Source organism: Oncorhynchus mykiss, chromosome 24 (genome assembly GCF_013265735.2).
Source record: "Oncorhynchus mykiss isolate Arlee chromosome 24, USDA_OmykA_1.1, whole genome shotgun sequence".
NCBI classification, from domain to species: domain Eukaryota; kingdom Metazoa; phylum Chordata; class Actinopteri; order Salmoniformes; family Salmonidae; genus Oncorhynchus; species Oncorhynchus mykiss.
Genome location: NC_048588.1, coordinates 19,518,737 through 19,543,897, shown reverse-complemented (window position 1 = coordinate 19,543,897; position 25,161 = coordinate 19,518,737). Strand labels below are relative to the sequence as shown.

The 25,161-nt window shown below is 45.8% G+C and overlaps 1 protein-coding gene across 1 annotated transcript; it reads left to right on the top strand.

Moving 5' to 3' along the window:
• The first annotated feature begins 916 nt into the window (after nt 1–916).
• On the top strand, nt 917–18,002 carry tsr1 (TSR1 ribosome maturation factor). The gene is made up of 15 exons (XM_021582613.2): nt 917–1,093; nt 2,088–2,191; nt 2,488–2,716; nt 3,138–3,272; nt 3,638–4,089; nt 5,931–6,075; nt 6,270–6,451; nt 13,027–13,238; nt 14,198–14,357; nt 14,453–14,563; nt 16,594–16,726; nt 16,889–17,005; nt 17,153–17,293; nt 17,510–17,584; nt 17,703–18,002. The coding sequence occupies exons 1-15, from the start codon at nt 919–921 to the stop codon at nt 17,879–17,881; spliced, it is 2,550 nt and encodes an 849-aa protein (XP_021438288.2). The 5' UTR covers nt 917–918; the 3' UTR covers nt 17,882–18,002.
• Nucleotides 18,003–25,161: the final 7,159 nt, after the last annotated feature.

Sequence of the window (25,161 nt, the reverse complement as noted above, 5' to 3'; positions counted from 1 at the left end):
GATTATTGTGACTGTGAAGCAGTGAAAAAAAGCTGCCGACAACTTTCTCTTCTAAACTACAGTGAACCAATTGGTGCTCCAGATAAGCAGCTTATGCTCTTGTTTGGCTCGCAACCAGATGGCCAGCCCGACCAATAAGGCTCTTTATCCAAGTGAACAGGAAGCCTTTCAATCCATGTCATGCATGGGAGATACAACAGTGCTGCAATGCTACAGCAGGTTTTAAGTCTGATGCTAAATTTAAAAAAGGTGATCATGAAGAATACAGAGCTGTATATCAAAGGTGCATCCAGATTAACACAGAGGATTTTGAAAGATAATTCTATTAAATGTACCCTTTTACAAGAGGATATATTTTAGAATAGAGGCTGGGTGACAGGGCGCTAGATGTAGCCTATCCAAAGCTTTTCAAGTGTTCGCTAAGAAGAAGAAAAAACTGTGACATAAAAAAAAAAACTCAGTAGTAATTTCCTGCCAAGAATTTCCTTCAAATCATATCTCTGCCCCTGCCGTATAAGGAGTGTGCCTTCCCTCATTTCTCCCACTCTGCTCTGAGAATGGGACATGTGAACTCATGAGATATTTTACACAGCATTCCATAGGTAACCTGATAATGATGTTGTGACATAGCTAGAGAATGTGAAATGTTTCATCATTGTAACATCCACACTGATATCTATCCAAAATGTACATATCAGAACTATTGATCAAATAATCCTACAGTGTTAGACAAAATATATTCGCCCTTCGAGGTTATTGGTAAAATGACTGGACAATTTATCAAGAGATAGATAAAGCAGGACCTGAATCCACGATTACTTAATTCATGACAGCAGTCATTTTTTGCGAAAAACAGTAGATGGCACAAGCACCCCTATTTGACCAAAGCACATCCGCACTGCGCAAGAAGAAGTTCAAATGCGGAAGTGGACTACGTCATCAAAGTTGGCAGGCTGTCGCACGCTCGTGGCGAAAATGGTGTCTGGTGCAGAACAACAACAGGGCCATCGAGCTGGGGTTTATAAACAAAAAAACAAAGGACATAAACATGGAAAGCATCGGACGAAAGGAGAAATCGAACGGGAGAACAAGGGTAAGTTTGTGACGGAGGAATGTGTCCCTATCTGTCGCTGGTTTTAACCATGGACATGCTTGCTTCTGTGCTGCCGAACACGTGCTTTCAAGTTATGTTTTAGAATAATCTTTAGCTGTGGAAACTATACTTTCATGTCATATTTTAAAATACCCGTGTAATGTCACTCATGTAACAGTTTAGCCTTCAAGCCTTGACACATGGTAGCTGATGAAATCAAACGACCATCGTCATTAGTTTGCGATATGAAAGTATTGCACATCACGTTACAATTCAGTAGGTAGACACATTGATGTGTCAAGACGAGTAATTTAACAGTTCCTGGTAGTGTTTGTCTAATCACATCAACAGGTCTGATGACCATTCTCAAAACTCTCCCCTTACATTAGCGGATTAAACTCCACTCGATGGTGAAGGACATTTCTGATCGAGTGGAACAGAAACCAGGCTTTATGGGATCTAGCTCCGAATTCATCGATTCATCCAATGTCAAAAAAAGTAACATTACCTAACGCCTACCCATGTTTGTCCTCTAGTTACCGTCTTTTTTAATTTGCTGAAATCCATACTTTTTCAATAAACGTTAATCAAATACTGTTTCCTTGTTGAGATTCAATTGGCATTTGCGCTGAGTTGCCATCTTAGGGCAACAGCAATGAGCAAACAGTGGTTGAATTTGATTAACGTTTATTGGAAATGTATAGATTTCAGCAAACAAAGACATAACTACAGAGGACAGACGTGGGTACACGGTAAGCAGTAAATACTTTACGTTTTTTTAAGTATTGACATTGATTCGCCCAATGTAGTCAGAGCTAGATTCCACAAATCCTGGTCTCTGGTGGTCATCAGATTCTTCCTTAACCGTGGAGTTTAATCCACTACCCTTACATCAACTGTAATTCTCTGTTAGTGCCCATGTTGGTAGCCGAGCCCTTTCATTTATTTCCACCCGGATCTGTCATTCACCTTTAAATGATGTCATCCCCAACAGGTAGAGTGTCGGTGACGGCTCTTACCAAGAAACAGAGGAAAGAGGCGAGAAAGATGGACAAAAGGCACAAAGCCAACCAGCTGCGGCGAAATAAGAAGGACCTGGTAAGATACTCTTGCATTTGACACAATGTCAGCACAATGATATGAATCGGACAAGTTAAAGGTAGACTCAGTGTTATGAAATTCCAACGCGCAGCACCGCAGATATCCAGATGAATGTGATGCAAGACTTTGCATTCACGCAGAGTATCTGCTACAACGTGGTAGCTACGGGACCAAAACAGAGAAGTTTAAGATAGATGCGCTCTTATTTGTTGTGGAAACGGCCCGATATTGCTATTACTTCATGCATCGCTGAGTCTACCTTTAATGCTACATGTCACTTCTGTCCTGTCCAGGTCCTGACAGAGAAGCGTCGTCTGGGCAGCAGGGATGGTCCACCCCATCTGGTGGCTGTGGTCGCCCTCCATGCAGGTGTGGATGCTGAGGCTGTGACCAGGTTGCTGCGGTGTGAGGGGGCTGGCGGGCTGGTGCGTGAGGAGAACAGTGTGTGTGGGGTTAGTGACAGCTTTGGCCTGGTCATGCCCCGCTTCAAACAGAGGTTCACCTTCCTCCGCCCAGACACAGGTAACTCACCGACTTGGATACTACAATGTGTTTGTGTTGTCAACACTAAAGTTCCATAGATAACAACCTGATACTGCTTTATAGTTCATGTGAATGCTTGTTTAATCCATATCTGACTGTACCAAACATTTATAAGGGGCATTTTGAGTAATTAACTTACATTTACATTGTGATAACTTAGCAGACACTCTTAACCCTAATTGCGCCTGTAAGTTGCTTTGCATAAGTGCCTTACTCAAGGGCACATTGACACATTTTTCACCTAGTTGACTTGGGGATTCAAACCAGCGACCTTACGGTTACTGGCCTATCGCTCTTAACACCGAGGCTACCTGCCACCATTCAATGCTGACACTAGTACTTATCCAATAGCATTACCTCTGACTCTGTCCTCCCTCCCTCTCCCCCCCTTTCTCTCTAGCTGACATGCACTCTCTACTGGACGTGGTGAAGGTAGCAGACAGTCTGGTGTTTGTGCTGGACTCTACAGAAGGCTGGGACAGCTATGGAGACCACTGCCTCTCCTGTCTCTTTTCACAGGGGCTACCAGCCCATGGTGAGCTTCCATACAAGCTATCTAAAAAATAGACTCACAGTGCACATTTTGTTCAACTTAACCTCTCCCCTTGCTGATTACCTAAATGTTTAGCAGATTACTTACTGTAGATATTATACTGATTATTTTACTCAAAATCAACTACCCCACCCATTTTCTCTGCATCCACTTTCATCTCTGTCCTATATAACCTCCACTTCTCTCTGCTGTCATCTCTGTCCTATATAACCTCCACTTCTCTCTCCTGTCATCTCTGTCCTATATAACCTCTCACTTCTCTCTCCTGTCATCTCTGTCCTATATAACCTCCACTTCTCTCTGCTGTCATCTCTGTCTTATATAACCTGCACTTCTTTCTCCCCCAGCTCTGGTGTGTCAGGGTGTTTCAGATCTGGCAGTGAAGAAGCGTGTGGACTCACGGCGGGCACTGGCCAAGATATCTGAAATCCGCTTCCCTGGGGCGCGCCTCTTCCCCCTGGACTCAGACCAGGACGCCACACTGATGCTAAGACACCTGGGAGCACAGAGGCAGAGGAGGCTGGGCTTCCGCTCCCGTCGGCCTCACCTCCTGGCCCAGCAGGTCTCCTACACCCCCAACAGCTCTGAGGGGAGTGGGGGAGCCCCCACGGGCCTAGGGACCCTGCGTGTGTCTGGGTATGTCCGAGGCTGCCCTCTGCAGGTGGACAGGCTGGTGCACATCTCTGGATTTGGAGACTTCCTGCTCAGTCAGATCGATGCTCCCATAGACCCCCTTCCCCTCAACTCTATGACCTCTCGCCCTGCCAAGCAAGGGAAGGAAGGAGATGTAGACATGCAGGTGGGTCTCACAAAATCAAGTCACATTTATTTCTAAAGTTCTTTTTACATCAGAAGATAACGCAAAGTGCTTATACAGAAACCCAGCCTGAAACCTCAAACAGCAAGCAATGCAGATGTAGAAGCACAATGGCTAGGAAAAACTCCCTAGAAAGGTAGGAACCTAGAGGGGAACTAGGCCCTGAGGGGTGGCCAGTCCTCTTCTGGCTGTACTGGGTAGAGAGGAACCAGGCTCTGAGGGGTGGCCAGTCCTCTTCTGGCTGTACTGGGTAGAGAGGAACCAGGCAGGGATGGCCAGTCCTTTTCGGGTTGTGCCGGGTGGAGATTATAAGAGTACATGGCCATTTAAGGCCAGATTGTTCTTCAAGATGTTCAAACGTTCATAGATGACTAGCAGGGTCAAATAATAATCACAGTGGTTATAGAGGGTGCAACAGGTCAGCACCTCAGAAGTGTCAGTTGGCCTCAAATGTCAGTTGGCTTTTCATAGCCAAGCATTCAGAGGTCGAGGCTGCAGGTGTGGTAGAAAGAGAGTGGTAAAACAGCAGGTCCTGGACAACGTAGCACATCCGGTGAACAGGTCAGGGTTCCAAAGGCAGAAGAGTTGAAACTGGAGCAGCAGCACCTGGGGGACAGGGACAGCCAGGAGTCATCAGGCCAGGTAGGCCTGAGGCATTGTCCTAGGGCTCAGGTCCTCCAGGAGGGGGGGAGAGAATTAAATTCACACGGTATACCAGATATAACAGACTGACTCTAGCCCCCCGGCACATAGACTATTACTGCATAGATAATGGAGGCGGAGGTGTGGATTCTTTGGACACTGTGGCCCTGTCCGACAATATACCCAGACAGGGCCAACCAGGCAGGATATAACCACACCCACTTATCCAAAGCAAATCCCCCACACCACTAGAGGGATGTCAACAGACCACCTGTTTTTTTCCACTCTGAGACAAGGCTGAGTATAGCCCACAAAGATCTCCTCTGCATGAATGCGAGGGGGTGCAAAACCGGACAGGAAGATCACGTCAGTGACTCAGCCCACTCAAGTGACACACCTCTCCTAGGGTTGGCATATAAGAGCACTAGTAAGCCCCTGTAATAGGGTTAGAGACAGAGAATCCCAGTGGAGAGAGGGGAACTGGCCAGGCAGAGACAGCAGGGGCGGTTCGTTGCTCCAGTGCCTTTCTGTTCACACTCCCGAGTACACTTAATCATAGGACCTACTGAAGAGATGAGTCTTCAGTAAGGAATTAAAGGTTGAGACCGAGTCTGCGTCTCTCACATGGGTAGGCAGACCATTCCATAAAAATGGAGCTCTATATGAGAAAGCCCTGCCTCCAGCTGTTTGCTTAGACATTCTAGGGACAATTAGGAGGCCTGAGTCTTGTGACTGTAGCGTACGTGTAGGTATGTACGGCAGGACCAAGTCAGAGAGATAGGTAGGAGCAAGCCCATGTAATGCTTTGTAGAGTCGCAGTAAAACCTTGAAATCAGCCCTAGCCTTAACAGGAAGCCAGTGTAGAGGCTAGCACTGGAGTAATATGTACACATATGTTGGTTCTAGTCAAGGTTGTAGCAGCCGTGTTTAGCACTAGCTGAAGTTTATTCAGTGCTTTGTCCAGGTAGATTGAGAGTAGAGCATTGTGGTAGTCTAATCTACAAGTGGCAAAAACATGGATGATCTTTTCTACGTCGTTATTGGAAGATGGTCACTAGCTGATATCATTACATTGCAAATGGACAGTGATTTAATGAATCATTTACAAACTATAGTTGAGACATTTATCAGCGCTGCTTCTGCTCGTTGACAGTAGGTGCTAACTGCTCTCTGTGTTTCAGGATGGTGGTGTTGAGGTGGCGTCAGTGCGGGTGCTGATGAAGGCAGACCCAGCTCGCAGGGAGAGTCTGCAGGCCGAGGCAGAGGTAGACCCCATGGATGGAGAGCAGACCTGGCCCACTGATACTGAACTGCTGGAGGCTGAAGGTAAAGGGAGAGAGAGGGCGGAGTTATAGAGGGTCGTTACGTTGAATTACATGATAGATCTATGGTCACAGTGCTGTTGTTGGCATCCATTGTATGGGTACGTTGAACCGGTTCATGTCAACACATTGAGTTTATTATTGCCTCTGGGTTTACAATGTAATAATCCTCTCTAATAAATGTTCTCTTTCCCTCAGAGGCCAGAAAGAGCAAGCGTGTAATGAAGGTGCCCAAAGGGACATCAGACTACCAGGCCACGTGGATTGTGGATGAGGAGGATGAGAATGGCGAGGAGGATGAAGAGAGTACTGACGATGAGGAGGATGAGGATTTGGTGATGGAGGAGTCCATAGATGGAGAGGACCTTGACTCTCAGGTGGTGAGTAGTGAGTCCACGCCACATCCTGGGACACTGACACGGCTGCACAGAAGAAACTTGTGTATGTTTTTCTGGCCGGTGTAGCATTAGTTTCACGTTGTCACTTGCACAAGTACATTGAGAGGCTTTTTTTGCAAGTTCTAAACCCAGCAATGCAGTAATCCACAAATGTAATACTAAAAATAACAAGTTCTAAACCCAGCAATGCAGTAATCCACAAATGTAATACTAAAAATAACACGGTAGAACACAAACACATGAGAAATAGAAATAAGAACACAAAGTAAGAAGCTATATACAAGGTCAGTCCCAATACTATATTTAGAATGTGCAGGGATACTGGGGTGATAGAGGAAGATATGTATAGGGGTAAGATGACTAGGCGTCAGGATGTTTGTGTGTGTGTGGAGTCTGTATGAATGTGTGCATGTTGTGTAGAGTCTTGTGAGTGTTCATAGAAACGGTGCAAAAATAAATACACGGGTCAACTCAGTCCGTGTAGCCATTAATACAAGAGAAAGAGCGACAACTGTTGTGCTGACAGCCTGTCCCAAGGCATTGGGTGCACCACTAAAGTGTTTGTTTACCCTCTGCCTGTTGCCGTGGCGATAGTGAAACCAGTAAAGGAGAGGCGTGTAAAGGAGAGGCGTGTAAAGGAGAGGCGTGTAAAGGAGAGGCGTGTAAAGGAGAGGCGTGTAAAGGAGAGGCGTGTAAAGGAGAGGCGTGTAAAGGAGAGGCGTGTAAAGGAGAGGCGTGTAAAGGAGAGGCGTGTAGAGAAGAGATGTAGAGAGGCGTGTAAAGGAGAGGCGTGTAAAGGAGAGGCGTGTAAAGGAGAGGCGTGTAAAGGAGAGGCGTGTAAAGGAGAGGCGTGTAAAGGAGAGGCGTGTAAAGGAGAGAGGTGTAGAGAGAGGTGTAGAGAAGAGACGTGTAAGGAGACGAGGGTGATCCGTTGGTAGTCTGAGTTGATTGTTGAGACGTCTGAACTGATGTGGGGTGATGCGGAAGACGTCAGGGGGAAGCAGCTCGGACAGGACAGTGATTGGTGGGGGGAAAAGTGTCGAACAGTTCGGTTGGGGGTGGAACAGTGTATACGTGACCCGTGGTTAGTGCACAGTGTGGCGCAGCACCACTGTTTGTTTTCACAATGTCTGCCTCTGGGCTGTAGTGCCAGGCTGCTCACCGTGGCAACAATAGTGTTTTGGAGCAGGGGTCCCGAGAGAAGCCTCCTGACTTCCTGCTTATCGGACACAACTTCCTGTCTGGACCAGGAGATGGGGAAGGCCATTTATTTATAACAGCGCTGCTTGAAAGAAGGGGGTAGATTCTGCTATGGTCAAACGTTCCGCTACACCTATTTTCTTGAATATTTATTAGCATGTGTTTGATGTCGGGGTTAGACGGGATATACCATCCTAGATGTTAACAATGGAGGAAATGGTGCTGGGGTTGATCAGGATTATTATTGCAGCTGGGATTGTTCTGAAGGTTGTGAATCAGCCCCATGCAGAGTGGACCCCCCCTCCCATGTATCTCTTACTTACTGTAATGCCACTTCCAGTAGAGCCACTTGTACACTTTTTCTAACTTCATTACTGGAAATGAGGCTGATAAATACTTGGCCTAGTTGTTCCCATTACATATGATGTAGAGGTATATAGCTCTGCAGTAGAAACTTGTGATGGTCCTCCCATAACTGCTTTTCCTATTCCTGAACATCCCACTATAGGATAGGTTCAAAAAAACACCTCTGGAAGTCAAGATGGAAGGAGGATTGTCTCTCCCAAATATAATATTTGACTATTGGGCTGCTAACCTCCGTGCTGTTACGCTTTGGCTGGGTGACACACCTCTGTCATCTAGCCAAAACGTAACAGCACGTGAGGAGTGTCACCCCTTCTCTATTGGCGCTGTGATTTTGTCACCTATCAATTTGAAGATGTCACTTTATAGTAACAGTCCTATTATACACAGCACATTCCGAATCTGGAAGCAAATTAAGGTCCATTTTGACCTCAGACCCATCTCATTCATGCTCCCTGTTGCCAGGAATCCCTCCTTTGCCCCCTCGCACCCTGAAAACACCTTTGAGCGATGGGGAGAGCTAGGGATCAGTACCATAGGGGATCTATATATAGAAGGGGCCTTTGCCTCCTTTGATTTGCTGAGGGAAACCTGTAATCTTCCCGGGAAGAAACTTTTTCAGATACCTACAGATTAGACTGTTGAAATAAAGTTTGTCACATGTGCCAAATACAACGGTTGTAGACCGTACAGTGAAATGCTTACTTACAGGCCCTGAACCAACAATGCAGTTAACACTTTAAGTAAAAAAAGATAGATATAAATAATTAAAGAGCAGCAGTGAAATAACAGTATCATGGCTATATACAGGGGGTACCAGAACAGAGTCAGTGTGGAGGCACCGGTTAGTTGAGGTAATATGTACATGTAGGTAGAGTTATTAAATTGACTATGTATATATAAAACAGTGAGTAACAGAAGTGCAAGGGGGGGGGGGGGAAGCAATGCAAATTGTCTGGGTAGCCATTTGATTAGATGTTCAGGAGTCTTATGGCTTTGGGGTAGAAGCTGTTTAGGTCCAAAATGCTTCTTGACTTGGCGCTCCAGTACCGCTTGCCGTGCGGTAGCAGAGGGAACAGTCTATGACTAGGGTGGCTGAAGTCTTTGAACATTTTTAGGGCCTTCCTCTGACACCGCCTGGTATAGAGGTCCTGGATGGCAGGACGCTTGGCCCCAGTGATGTACTAGGCCGTTCGCACTACCTTCTGTAGCGCCTTGCGGTCAGAGGCCGAGCAGTTGCCATACCAGGCAGTGACGCAACGAGTCAGGATGCTCTCGATGGTGCAGCTGTAGAACCTTTTGAGGATCTGAGGACCCATGCCAAATCTTTTCCGTTTCTTGAGGGGGAATAGGCTTTGTGTCCTCTGACTGTCTTGGTGTGTTTGGACCATGTTAGTTTGTTGGCAAGGAACTTGAAGCTCTCAACCTGCTCCACTACAGCCCTGTCGATGAGATTCCTCCGATGTCATTGATGAGTACACCACATCAGTCACTGGCTTCATCAATAAGTGCATCGATGACGTCGTCCCCACAGTGACCATACGTACATACCCCAACCAGAAGCCATGGATTACAGGCAACATCCGCACTGAACTAAAGGCTAGAGCTGACCCTTTCAAGGAGCGAGACTCTAACCTGGAAGCTTATAAGAAATCTCGCTATGCCTTCCAACGAACCATCAAACAGGCAAAGTGTCAATACGGGACAAAGATCGGATCGTACTACACCGGCTCTGACGCTCGTCAGATGTGTCAGGGCTTGCAAAACATTAGACTACAAAGGGAAGCACAGACGAGAGCTGCCCAGTGAGACGAGCCTACCAGACGGGCTAAACTACTTATATGCTCGCTTCGATGCAAATAACACTGAAACATGCATGAAGACTGTGATCATGCTCTCCGCAGCAGATGTGAGTAAGACCTTTTAAAAGGGTCAACATTCACAAGGCTGCAGGGTCAGACAGATTACCAGGACGTATACTGCGAGCATGCACTGACCAACTGGCAAGTGTCTGCACTGACATCTTAAACCTCTCCCTGTCTGAGTCTGTAATACCAAGATGTTTTAAGCAGACCACAATAGTCCCTGTGCCCAAGAACCCCAAGGTAATCTACCTAAATTATTACCTACCCGTAGCACTCAAGTCTGTAGCCATGAAGTGCTTTGAAAGGCTGGTCATGGCTCACAACACCATTATCCCAGAAACCCTAGACCCTCTCCAATTTGCATACCGCCCCAACACATCCACAGATGATGCAATCTCTATTGCACTCCACACTGCCGTTTCCCACCTGGACAAAAGGAACACCTATGTGAGAATGCTATTCATTGACTACAGCTCAGCGTTCAACACCATAGTGCCCTTAAAGCTCAACAATAAGCTAAGGTCCCTGGGACGGAACACCCCCCCCACCCCCCCCTGCAACTGGATCCTGGACTCCCTGACGGGCCACCCCCACGTGAGGACGGCCCGCCACGCTGAGACTCAACATAGGGGCCCCTCAGGGGTGCGTGCTCAGTCTCCTCCTGTACTCCCTGTTCACTCATGACTGCACAGCCAGGCACGACTCCAACACCATCAAGTTTGCTGCTCTGGTAGGCCTGATCACAACAACGACGAGACAACCTATAGGGAGGAGGTCAGAGACCTGGCCATGTGGTGCCAGGACAACAACCTCTCCCTCAACGTGATCAAGACAAAGGAGATGACTCATTCTCATTGACAGGGCTGCAGTGGAGCCGGCTGAGAGCTTCAAGTTCCTTGGTGTCCACATCACCAACAAACTAACATGGTTCAAGCACACCAAGACAGTCATGACGAGTGCACAACAAAACCTATTCCCACTCAGGAGACTGAAAAGATTTGGCATGGGTCTTCAGATCCTCAAAGGTTCTGCAGTTGCACCATCGAGAGCATCCTGACTAGAGGTCGACCGATTAATCGGAATGGCCGATTTTCTAATTTTCATAACAATCGGAAATCTGTATTTTTGGGCGCCGATTTGCAGATTTAAAAAGAAAAATTAAAATGTACACCTTTTATTTAATCTTTATTTAACTAGGCAAGTCAGTTAAGAACACATTCTTATTTTCAATGACGGCCTAGGAACGGTGGGTTAACTGCCTCGTTCAGGGGCAGAAAGACAGATTTTCACCTTGTCGGCTCGGGGGATCCAATCGTGCAACCTTACAGTTAACTAGTCCAATGCAATAACGACCTGCCTCTCTCTCGTTGCACCCCACAAAGAGACTGCCTGTTACGCAAATGCAGTAAGCCAAGGTAAGTTGCTAGCTAGCATTAAACTTATCTTATAAAAAACATTCAATCATAATCACTAGTTAACTACACATAGTTGATGATATTACTAGATATTATCTAGCGTGTCCTGTGTTGCATAAAATCTGACTGAGCATACAAGTATCTGACTGAGCGGTGGTAGGCAGAAGCAGGCGCGTAAACATTCATTAAACAGCACTTTCGTGTGTTTTGCCAGCAGCTCTTCGTTGTGCATCAAGCATTGCGCTGTTTATGACTTCAAACCTATCAACTCCCGAAATGAGGCTGGTGTGACCGAAGTGAAATGGCTGGCTAGTTAGCACGCGCTAATAGCGTTTCAAACTTCACTCGCTCTGAGCCTTGGGGTGGTTGTTTCCCTTGCTCTGCATGGGTAACGCTGCTTCGATGTGGTCGTTGTGTTGCTGGTTCGAGCCCAGGGAGGAGCGAGGAGAGGGACGGAAGCTATACTGTTACACTGGCAATACTAAAGTGCCTGTAAGAACATCCAATAGTCAACGGTTAATGAAATACAAATGGTATAGAGGGAAATAGTCCTATAACTACAACCTAAAACCTCTTACCTGGAAATATTGAAGACTCATGTTAAAAGGAACCACCAGCTTTCTCATGTTCTGAGCAAGGAACTGAAACGTTAGCTTTCTTACATAGCACATATTGCACTTTTACGTTCTTCTCCAACACTTTGTTTTTGCATTATTTAAACCAAATTTAACATGTTTCATTATCTACTTGAGGCTAAATTGATTTTGATGTATTATATTAAGTTAAAATAAGTGTTAATTCAGTATTGTTGTAATTGTCATTATTACAAATACATTTTTTTTTTTTTTAATATTTTTTTGAAATCGGCCAATTTAAATTGGTATCGACTTTTTTGATCCTCCAATAATCGGTATCGCCATTGAAAAATCATAATCGGTCGACCTCTATGACTGGTTGAATCACTGCCTGGTATGGCAACTGCTCGGCCTCTAACCTCAAGGTACAACAGAGGGTAGTGCATATGACCCAGTACATCACTGGGGCCAAGCTTCCTGCCATCCAGGATCTCTATAACCAGTCGGTGTCAGAGGAAGGCCCTAAAACTTGTCAGACTCCAGCCACCCTAGTCAGACTGTTCTCTCTTACCGCACGGCAAGCAGTACCGGAACACCAGTCTAGGTCCAAGAGGCTTCTAAACAGCGTCTATCCCAAGCCATTAGACTCCTGAACATCTAATCAAATGGCTACCCAGACTATTTTCATGGCCTCCCTCTTCCCCTCTTTACCCCAGTGCTATTCTGTTGTCATCTATGCATAGTCACTTTAATAACTTTACCTACATGTACATACTACCTCAACTAACCGGTGCCCCCTCACAAAATCGCAATATTATTTTTGCGTTAGTTGGCTGTACCTGCACCAAAACTACAGTAAACCCCCCTTCGTAGCTTGTTCTCCATCTTCTTTTTAAAGGAGACAATTTTTCAGCACTTTTATTTCTATGAATGATCTACTCATTTTGTCATTGCTCTCTTGTCCCTCTACAGCAGACATGGTGGGCAATATGTTTGGAACATCGAATCGCAATAAAGTCACTATCGATCCGCAATACATATCGTATCGGCGCCTTAGTATCGTGATAATATCGTATTGTGAGATGCCTGGCAATTGCCAGCTCTAGTAGAAACTTCCTGTCTTTTACTGTTTGGTTTAGGATGCTGCCTCAGGTGGTGGCTCTGATGAGGAGGAGGAGGAGGAGGAGGAGCTGAATTCCACATCGGATAAGGGTGGAGCAGACCAGCGCTATGATGAGCACATGGACGAGGCGGAGGAAGGGGAGGGGTTAAAACGATACCGGGAGGCTCGGGCCAATGAGATGTTCCCAGATGAAGTGGACACCCCTCTAGACCAATCGGCTAAGAACAGGTAAGGGCATGACTATCATATCGTCTACTACCAAACACAGTGGCCCCTTACTTCTCCTTCAGTACTGTACAGGACCCTCTGCTTTCAGTGTGGGCTACAACACAGAGGGGCTGTCTAAGCAAAAACATTCAACCGATCCCTGAAAAAAACATCAACCCATGGCTCACACACAGGTAACTGCCAAAAAAGGAAACGCCAACAGAAAGTGTCTCAAAAGGGCGTTCGGCCGCCAGAGCGGCTTCAGTGCACCTTGTCATATCTGTATGGAGGGATGCGACGCCATTCTTCCACAAAAAAATTCAGTCATTTGGTGTTTTGTTGATGGTGGTGGAAAACGCTGTCTCAGGCACTGCTCCAGGATCTCCCGGAAGTGTTCAATTGGGTTGAGATCTGGTGACCGAGACACCCACACACACTTTAAACCCCCTATGCTCATTTGAGATCCCTCTTTCAAAGTCAGAAATCTCTTATTCTAGCCATGGTAGCCAAAATAATGGGCAGTTTTATACATGACCCTAAGCATGATGGGATGTTAATTGATTATTTAACTCAGGAATCAGACCTGTGTAGAAGCACCTGCTTTAATACTTTGTATTCCTCATTTACTGAAGCGTTTCCTTTATTTTTGCAGTTACCTGTACATTGAGTTGATATTATACATTTGGATAGACGGTCAAGCAGAATGTGGTAACCTTGAAGAACAGCTCATTAACAGCCAGTGACTTGATCCTGACCTTTGATCAAAGTGCTTCAGCACTCCAATATCTAACATTTTCTTCAGCAACACTTGGGGGGGGGGGGGGGGGTGAGTCTGAGGAGGGAGGAATTCACCAAACATGTCAAACATCTGGTCTGTTATATGACAATCCCGTTAACGCCCAAACTTTACTTTCCAGGATGATTGGCCCGGCGTAATTACTTAGCCATATTCTGACATTGCTAATTTCCTGTGTGCTCAGGTTCCAGCGTTACAGGGGCCTGAAGAGTTTCCGCTCCTCCCCCTGGGACCCCTTGGAGAACCTGCCTGCAGACTACTCCCGCATCTTCCAGTTTCAGAGCTTTGAGCGCACACGCCGCCGCGTACTAGCTGAGGCTGCGCAGGAGGAAGAGGGGGCCATGGTAGGAGTCTGCCGTGTGTGTGTGTGACATCCTGTTTCAACCCTGTCCCCTCTCGGTGCCCCCCCCCCATCCATTAACCCTGCTCTGCTCTCTAGGTGGGCTGGTATGTGACCCTCCATGTAGTGGATGTTCCCCCCACGGTGATGGAGAGTGTCCAGGCAGGCAGGCCTCTGGTGCTGGTCTCCTTACTGCCACATGAACAGAAGGTATACAGTATTGGGATACTCCTGAATTATTGTGTACTTAGTGTCTTAAGTCTAAAAGTTAAAAATTGTAACTAATTTCTGCTGTTAAATATGTTGATAAAGTGTAGACAAACTACAGAGGGGAGAAAAATGTATACATTTATATATACACACACACACACACACACACACACACACTTGAGGTCGAAAGTTTACTCCACAAATTTCTTATTAACAAACTATAGTTTTGGCAAGTCGGTTAGGACATCTACTTTGTGCATGACATGACACAAGTCATTTTTCCAACAATTGTTTACAGACAGATTATTTCACTATATCACAATTCCAGTGGGTCAGAAGTTTACATACACTAAGTTGACTGTGCCTTTTAAACAGCTTAGAAAAGTCCAGAAAATGATGTCATGGCTTTAGAAACTTCTGACAGGCTAATTGACATCATTTGAGTCATTTGGAGGTGTACCTGTGGATGTATTTCAAGGCCTACCTTCAAACTCAGTGCCTCCTTTGCTTGACATCATGGGAAAATCAAGAGAAATCAATTGTAGACCTTCACAAGTCTGGTTCATCCTTGGGAGAAATTTCCAAACGCCTGAAGGTACCACGTTCATCTGTACAAACAATAGTACGCAAGTATAAACGCCATATCGTTCAGGAAGGAGACGCATTCTGTCTCCTAGAGATGAATGTACTTTAGTGCAAAAAGTGCAAATCAATCCCAGAACAACAGCAAAGGACCTTGTGAAGATGCTGGAGAAAACAGGTTCAGAAGTATCGTTATCCACAGTAAAGCGAGTCCTATATCAACATAACCTGAAAGGCCGCTCAGCAAGGAAGAAGCCACTGCTCCAAAACAGCATAAAAAAGCCAGACTATGGTTTGCAACTACACATGGGGACAAAGATCACACTTTTTGGAGAAATGTCCTCTGGTCTGATGAAACAAAAACAGAACTGTTTGGCCATAATGACCATTGTTTTGTTTGGAGGAAAAGGGGGAGGCTTGCAAGCCGAAGAACACCATCCCAACCGTGAAGCACGGGGGTGGCAGCATCATGTTGTGGGGGTGCTTTGCTGCAGGAGGGATTGGTGCATTTCACAAAATAGATGGCATCTGAGGGAGGAAAATGATATGGATATATTGAAGCAACATCAAGACATGAGTCAGGCAGGTAAGCTTGGTTGCAAATGGGTCTTCCAAATGGACAATGACCCCAAGCATACTTCCAAAGTTGTGGCAAAATGGCTTAAGGACAACACAGTCAAGGTATTGGAGTGGCCATCCCAAAGCCCTGACCTCAATCCTATAGAACATTTGTGGGCAGAACTGAAAAAGCGTGCACGAGCAAGCAGGCCTACAACCCTGACTCAGTTACACCAGCTCTGTCAGGAGGAATGGGCCAAAATTCACTCAACTTATTGTGGGAAGTTGGTGGAAGGCTAACTAACGTTTGACCCAAGTTAAACAATTTAAAGGCAATGCTAACAAATACTAATTGAGTGAACGTCTGACCCACTTGGAATGTGATGAAAGAAAGAAAATCTGAAATAAATAATTCTCTCTACTATTATTCTGACATTTCACATTCTTAAAATAATGTGATGATCCTAACTGACCTAGTTGACCTGTCAGCAATGGGTGTGGTTGAAATCCGGATCCACTCATTTGAAGGGGTGTCCACATACGTTTGTATGTCTATATTCAGTGCCTTCGTATCATATTCAGACCCTTTGACTTTTTCCACATTTTATGTTACAGCCTTATTCTAAAATTGATTCAATATTTTATGTTTGATCATTTATAAAAAATAAAAACTGATTACATTTACATAAGTATTCAGACCCTTTACTCTGTACTTTGTTGAAGCACCGTTGGCTAACGTAACAAAATGTGGAAAAAGTATAGGGCTCTGAATACTTCCTGCATGTATAAATCAATTGTAACAACACTAGCTAATGGTTTTAACACTATAGTTCATTAGAAACTATTCTTCCAGCTTCTTACCATTTGGTTGCCTTCCATCCTCTGATCAGATGTCAGTGATGCACATGCTGGTGAGGAGACACCCCAGCAACACAGACCCTATCAAGTCTAAAGAGGAGCTGGTGTTCCACTGTGGATTCAGGAGGTTCAGGGCCTGCCCCATCTTCTCCCAGCACACATCAGGTAGGGGGACCTGGAAACAGCACAACTTGAACAAAATTGAAGAAAAAGTATGGCAAATATGCTGACATTCTGTGGGGACTGGAGTATTGTTTTGGCTTGTTATACAACCATTTATTTGTCTGCTCTGCATTGTATCTAACCTGTGATTGACTCTCTCTCCAGCCGACAAGCACAAGCTGGAGCGTTTCCTTCAGGCTGACGCCCCCACAGTGGTTTCTGTGTACGCCCCCATCACATTCCCCACCGCTGGGGTACTGCTTTTCAAACAGAGGGAGGATGGTAAGGGCCTGGATAGTGATGTTTGGCTGACTTAGTATTTCTCTACCTGTTTAAGGATGGGGGAAGGACAGAGGAACACACTGTCTCTACCTGTATCTCTCCTGTTCTGTCTTTATTTGAGCCAGTATCTCTTGTTCTCTCCCTCAGGCATGCAGGACCTGGTGGGGACAGGAAGTCTGCTGAGCTGTGACCCCCAGCGTGTGGTGCTGAAGAGGATCGTGTTGAGTGGCCACCCCTTCAAGATCAACCGCCGGTCCGCTGTCTGTAGATACATGTTCTTCAACAGGGGTGAGGGGGCACTGAGCTAAGCACTACATGTTTCCCAATAATACCCACATAACTTCTGTCTGACTAGGGCCCACAGGGTGCACTATATAGAGAATAGGTGCCTTTTGGCCCACAACTACTGTCGTAATGTGGAAAGGAAATAGCTCTGACTTACCTGTGGTTTTCATTATTTATTTTCATATTAACTGACCTCTATGCTTTTTTTTTCTCTGATAGACGACATCCTGTGGTTTAAGCCTGTTGAGCTGAGAACCAAGTGGGGCCGGAGAGGACACATCAAGGAGGCCCTAGGTACGGAGAAAACCTCAACCTTGTCAATACTGTTTAGTGACATGAAACAATGTGTTGCCTTCATTGGACAATTGTGTGACTACCTGACCTTAACCTGTGTGTGGGTTATGTTTTTCAGGTACTCATGGACACATGAAGTGTGTATTTGACAGCCAAATGCGGTCTCAGGATACTGTCATGATGAACCTGTATAAGAGGGTCTATCCTCGCTGGACATATGACCCCTATGTGCCTTTGCCCCTGCCCTGGGTCAAGGGGGAAGGGACTCAGGTGCCGGATGATTTTGACATGGAGTAGGTGGTGGTCTGTTGCAAGAGGTGTGTTGGAGTCTGTAGAGAGTTGCATGGACTGTGGTGATTACATTTTCACTCCAATAGATGGATTGTAATGTGTATTAAATAAAACCAATGAGACCAAATCACTTGTTTCTTTATTTCTTTGGAAAATGTCCTTGTGGTCCAGTTAGTTTGTTTCCTGGCCATTAGATGGCAGCAGTGTATAAGAGGAAACAGGCTCTTTGTTGCAGTGACTAACAAGGTGGAACTGAACTCACTGATTATATGAGAGCCTTGCACTGTTATTGCCCTGTACTCAAACACTAACAGGATCAAACATGAAGACAATGTTGAGGCATAATCAGAGAGAGCATGTTCAGCTCAATAATACTGTTGTACAGATTCGATTCTCAATTTCAACATGTTTGGCACAAATTACACAAATTGAAAATCTGAACAGCAATGTTCACAACTTTGGATGAACGAGCTTGCCTTTCCCATTTTGGTCCATTGCTCACTCTGTTCTAGGAAGTCTTCTCCAGCTCTTTCCACTGCCATTCCTTTAGGTCTTTGCATTTTATTCTGATATTGTATTTATTATTTTTGCAGATAGTGTGCATGACGACTTCAAAGAAAAATGTCCACAATTTGTGCCTCTTAAATTCCTTTTGGTACACAGCTTATCCTCCACACTAGCTATAGTCTCACATACTGTACCCCCCTTCCACTCCCTGGTGGTCTCTCCCTGAGCTGAAGACCCTTCTTCCCCACCAGTCAGTCTCAAGCAGAGAACGAGAGAACCCATGTTCTCGCTCTGGATCTACGACGCGCAACAGTTTTACATTCCTCCCTATCCCATGCTTTGTGCTCCACGGAGAAAGTGATTTATGAATTGTAATATTTATCATAAAACTGTGCTCTTGCATGCTCGCAGCTCCATTATTCATCTGGGGTCTCTGTTGGGACTGCACCAAAGAGGCATGCCAATATGTCTGGGAAACTAGAAGGTGAAGACTTGGGGTTGGAGAGGTGGAACATGATCCAAGAAATGGAGGGGATCAAAAGTTCAACATTTTTCATACTGCGAATTTGATTACAGTGTGGAAAAAGTGGAAAAATAAAGCTAAAACAATCGCAAAAGAGTAATGCCTATTGCATTGGGGTGCACGCCGGGAGCACTGGACAGTTTTGCTGAAACACCATTTATCTGCTTCATTTCTTTTTTTACTCGTATGGATGAAGGCAAGGGCACTGAATGGTGATGTGTTGAACACATCTTGTTTAAAGCTGAAGACTGGTGTGGTGTGCCTGTTCTAGCTAGCTGTTCATGATTGTGGGGGGACTCCTCTTCAAAAAATATTTTTGCAGGAATCTCCTTGCGAAGGATTTTGCTGAAAAATGGAACTCTGCCGGGCAATATCCCCACACACCATGGAGAATGTTTTTACAGTAACATGTGGGACTGTCTATAGACCGCATACACAATTTCCTTCCAACACTATAAATTTTAAACCGATTTATCTTTAACTAGGCTAGTCAGTTAAGAACAAATTCTTATTTACAATTGAAGCCTACCGGGGAACAGTGGGTTAACTGCCTTGTTCAGGGGCAGAATGACAGATTTTTACCTTGTCAGCTCGGATTCAATCCAGCAACCTTTCAGTTACTGGCCCAACGCTCTAACCACTAGGCTACCTGCCGCCCCAAATGCAGTTGTTTAGGGACCAACGAAGTGCTCAAACTGAATAAAACCAGAGATGGAGAGAATGCAAATGGGATCTATGGAGTTGGGAAATGAGAATAAGAGCTGTAGAGGAAGAAATGCTGGAGTGTGAGAGAGACGTTGAGTTAGGCAGTGTGGGCGAGGGAGAAGGAAAGAGTGGCTGGCGTTTATGGATAGCAGATGTGGGGTTTTGGCAAGGGCCGAGCGCGCCTGAATCCCGCACCGGCTGGGTGGCACCGGGGTGAGAGGGAGGTCACTGCACCACACAGCCCATAAAACACAGAGAAGGAGGGAAGGAAGACTGCCTGGGTCTCACACACCAGCCTGGGACTCCAAGGCTGTGATGGTGAGCAAATCACACTCAAACACTATGTATTCTTAGGTTGAGAAAAAAAAAACATTTAGACCAGGGGTTTTAAAACTGGCCTGAGGTACTGCAGGGAGTCTGCCATTGTTTGTTTTGGTGAAAAATATTTGGGGGGGTGGATTTTTTTAATGTGAACAATTATTATTTAATGAATATCACTAGCTGCAACAGAATACATACCATTGTGGATACCATTAGGTCTCTGTGTCCAATATGAAGGAAGTTAAGAGGTAGTTTCATGAGCCAACGCTAACTAGCGGTAACACAATGTCAAAGTCTCCAGGAAAAGTTAGCATGCTAGCTGTTCTTGTTCATCCGACTCTGGGGTAGTAGATAAAGGGCTTCCTTGACAAAATCTCGAACTATCCCTTTAGTATGGAGGAAATTACAGCCATTCTAGTTCTAGCTTGTATGGCTCCCCCCCCTTCAGTGAGCCCCCGCCAAATAAAATAAAAATTATAAAAAACCTTTCTGCACTAATTTTTATTCAGACATTTGGAACACAAATAATCACAACATTTAATACTATATAAAAATATATACAAAAATATCAAAAAGTAACAAAGACAAATAGAAACAAATTTGTGTTGATTTGGCACTTGAGCATCAATACATTACCCATCCCCCAACACTGTTGACCAAGAGTCAAGACTAAACCAATTCACCTTGGAGGTGTGCAGACTTGTTTTACATTATTCTTAACGATTTCACACAAACCAGAAAAAAAATGCAACAATATGTCTATGAAACTATATATTCACAGTATTATGAATTAATTGTGATTTGTGACTGTAGTGTGACTGAATTTAATAATTGCATTAGTACTGTACAAAGTTAGAGGTGCGCTATTTGATAGATTCCCCCGCTCCACCTACCTCGGGCTTCCAGTGGGGAGGTCAACCTACCCCCCCTCCCCATATCGTACTTCTAAGTGGGAGACCTTCCCAGGCAGTAGCCTACCTAGCTCATAAACTAGAATCAAGGCGCCCACTCTGACAAGGTTAATTGATCCACAGTCCCACACAGTGACATGACATCATTGACTTGACGTGCAAAAGAGCGATAGAAAACGGATCGCGCAAATGTCACCATTCCAAATACTGCCCTGGGTGGCTGCCCATCTCACCTATACCTAAATCCACCACTGCACACCAGACACACCTACCTCACACTACCACTCTCCCAATTCAGTCTTCTGATCACAAACCCTGTATTTTCACTGATTGAATATACTCACCCAAACTTCTCTATCACCTCAAGTTCTTTCCTCTATGATATCCCTCGCGCTTGTTCCCCTTTCTCTCCCCCTTAGCCTGGTCCTGACGCCCTGGTTCCTGGCCAAGGCGTGTGTCCCTGGAGGAGCCAGCAAGGAGATGGAGAGAGGGGGCAGCAAGGGGGCGCAGAGACAGGCTCCAAAACCACATCTCTCTCTCTCCTCTTTCCCTTCACTTTGTAAGGAACTGGCCTGGCACACTCCCCAGCTCTGCCATTAATCAGGGAGTGAGGGGTAGTTCAGCGTGTGTGTGTGTGTGTGTACATGCTCACATGTGGCTGAATGTGTGTGTTTATGTGTGTGTGTGTGTGTGTGTGTGTGTGCTGATAGAGAGCTGGATGGAATGGGGGTGATGGTATGGAGACCAGGACCTCCCAACAAAGCGGAAGAGTTCACCCAGCGAGCGAAAGGGAGGGAGGCTGACAGACAAAAAGCCTGGTGCACAGATAGTGACTGCCAGTGAGAGACACAGAGGATGAGAGATGATCTAGGGAGGTTTTAGGCACACAGAGAGGTAAAAATGACTGAAATTCTTCAGGTGGAAAAGTGACGGGACTGTCTTATCCCCAGAATGACTCTTCTGCCCAAGACCATCATAAAATTTGAAATACCTTTTGCTTACACTTTGAGAATGTTCATGTGTGTGCAGGAGAGTGCAAATCAGGGACAAGACGCAAGTGTGTACGACAGGTAAGTATAGACATCATTATACAGGGACAGTTCCCTGAAAGAATGCAGTTCATACAAAGTCCATGAGCCTTCTCTTCTCCCCTCCTCCTCCAGTCCATGAGACCCCCCGCCTTCTCTTATCCCCTCCTCCTCCAGTCCATGAGACCCCCCGCCCTCTCTTCTCCCCTCCTCCTCCAGTCCATGAGACCCTCCTCCTCTAGTCCATGAGACCCCCCGCCCTCTCTTCTCCCCTCCTCCAGTCCATGAGACCCTCCTCCTCTAGTCCATGAGACCCCCCGCCCTCTCTTCTCCCCTCCTCCAGTCCATGAGACCCTCCTCCTCCAGTCCATGAGACCCCCCACCCTCTCTTCTAACCTCCTCCTCCAGTCCATGAGACCCTCCGCCTTCCCTTCTCCCCTCCTCCTCCAGTCCATGCCCCTCCGCCCTCTCTTCCCTGATTATCCAGGTGGGAGTGAAATGTGAAAAAAACCAAACCACTTCCAACCTGCTCCCCCTCACCCCCCAATGGGCCTCCCAGAATGCCTGTCTGCTGACATCACTGAGCAGAGACCTGGCAAGCCAATCTCTCCCCTGCTCTGCTCCGCTCTCCCCTTCCCTCTTTCTGCTTCCTGCCCTCATGATGTCACACACCATATGGTTTTCAGCAAGTATCAAGCCGGAAAAGAGATTTAGTCGGTCAAGAGGAGAGAAAAGGAGGGGCGGAGCGGGTGTGTTGTGTGTGTAGGATACAGAAAACAAAGGTTGCTCTTCCCCAATGTGTGCTCTGTGAGTGGAAGGTAAAAGGAGAGAAGAAAAGGGAGAGGGGGTGAGAAGGGAAGGGCTGTGCTGTGTGAGGCTAATGAGGAGAGACCAGGGAGCAGAGACCACTCAGCGGACAGCCATGTGCACCACAGACACCCAGCAGGCTGGCCTGCTCACTCACACATATTGGGTTTACCAATATACTTTCCCTGCATGATGGTCCACAGGAACCAACAAACTGTAGGTGCTGGGGCAGTCCTGAGGGACAAGACTGGCAGCTGCACACCTCTGGAGCTACCCCAACCAACGCCAACTTGAGTGATAAACGTATCAAACGTATACGTTATGATACATACATTTTCACACATCTGCAGTATGACTTTCAGAGACATTTCAATGCCACCAATTTACTCTTACCATAGTCATTTCTCTGAGATGGGAATCCCATACTATCCCTGTATTATCATAACTCATCCATGAGTATTTATAATTTGGATTTTATATGGCAAGATAATTGCTCATCACAGAATGAGGGTGGATTGGAATAGCGACCAAACAACACAACAGCTCAGGGAATTCAAATTACATGCCTTGAACACCTATCCACTAAAACTGTTGCAAAGCTGCTCATTACATTTAATTAAGAGATGGGTGTGATTCAATGTTGAGCCTACCGCTCAATCTCTGGTGAAGGGTTGGCTCTGAGTGGGGAGTGCATCTGGTAAGGACCGTGGCTATGTCTGCAGGGAGGGTAGGAGAAAGAGATGAGCCTGAGAGAGAGTGAGAGGCGCAGACTGCCCTGAGAAAGAGAAAGTGGGAGAGAGAGATGCTTGGAAGGTTGGAATGGGAGCAGAGTGATGATATGCTCATCTGGTGTAGGGTGGCAGGGCGCTAATCGCTAAGACGGCTGCAGGTGAACCATTCTATCCCACGATCCCTGCCTCTCTGCTCTGTACTGTCTTGACTGCAGCAGGCCACCTGCCAGACAATAATGGAGCAATAATAACTTGATTGGGATGTTATTGGTCACTCTGAGCGCAAATTGAAACAAGGCGCTCTGAGCATTTGAGGGCTGGGGCCCTCATATCTCCTAACAACTGTCAGGAAAAAAAAAACACTTTCCCTTTATTATTACTAACTCACGTTGGGTCTACATCAAGTTCAACATCCAAGTTGATTCAACCCTGCTCTAAAAACACAAACATATGCAGCCCTGACATTCGTAAATACACTGATTCTACAAAACGTTAGGAACACCTGCTCTTTCCATGACAGACTGACCAGGTGAATCCAGGTTAAAGCTATGATCCCTTATTGATGTCACTTGTTTAATTCACTTCAAATCAATGGGGCGGCAGCGTAGCCTAGTGGTTAGAGTGTTGGACTAGTAACCGAAAGGTTGCAAGTTCAAATCCCCGAGCTGACAAGGTACAAATCTGTCGTTCTGCCCCTGAACAGGCAGTTAACCCACTGTTCCTAGGCCGTCATTGAAAATAAGAATTTGTTCTTAACTGACTTGCCTAGTAAAATAAAGGTAAAAAAAAAAAATGTAGGGGAGGAGACGGGTTGAAAAATGATTTTTAAGCCTTGATGCAAGGATTGTGTACGTGTGCCATTCAGAGGGTGAAGGGGCAAGAAAAATATATTTGAACGGGGTATGGTAGAAGGTGCCAGGCGCACCGGTTTGAGTATGTCGAGGACTGCAATGCAATGTGTTTTTCACATTCAACAGCTTCCTGTATGCATGGAGAATGGTTCACCACCCAAAGGACATCTAGCCAACTTGACAACCCTGTGGAACTCTTTTGATACCTTGTAGAGTCCATGCCCTGACAAATTGAGGCTGGTCAGGGTAAAAGGGGGAGCAACTCAATATTAGGAAGGTGTTCATCATGTTTTGTCCACTCAGTGTAAGTTGGGAGGTGTGTGATTTAGGTGACAGCAGACCTTTTGGTGCCTGGAGCTTTTTAGCTGCTGCAGCTCAGCTTCTCAATGTCTGGTTCCCAAGTGTGGTTCTGGAGGAAGTGGCTCTCTCACTCACAGAATATCAATGAATAAAATGGTGTATTCCCAAGTTAAATTATTGTATGAAAATGTATTGAAACTAATAGATCCTTAGATGGCCCATATTCTTGTCTGGTTCCATTCTGCCCACCTCTGTGACCAAGGTTATCAACAGTTCATCATGGGAACCTGGAAGTGAGCAAGACAATACCTCCTCTCCTCCAGGCCGGGTGACTTTGACCACTCTAATGAAACAGCAGCCAGCAGCATCTTGAACTTGGATAATACCAAGAGGAAGACCCTCGATCAGAAGATTGTCAGCTGCTATTGTGATTGAAATACCACAACACACGTAGGCTGAGACATGAATAGGCTTCTGCCCGGTAAGTGTCCTACTAAATCAACATCTTTTGTCTAAAGAGCAGCAACAAGATAATGACGGTGAAATAATCAGGGATCCGTCCAGTGGTGTTCATAAATACCTGTAGCAGCTCTTATCATATT

Coding starts and splice junctions, on each gene's coding strand:
- tsr1 (XM_021582613.2), top strand. CDS start 919: ATGCGGAAGTGGACTACGTCATCAAAGTTGGCAGGCTGTCGCACGCTC. Junction 6,076..6,269: donor TGAACTGCTGGAGGCTGAAG/GTAAAGGGAGAG, acceptor TCTTTCCCTCAG/AGGCCAGAAAGAGCAAGCGT. Junction 14,358..14,452: donor AGGAGGAAGAGGGGGCCATG/GTAGGAGTCTGC, acceptor TCTGCTCTCTAG/GTGGGCTGGTATGTGACCCT.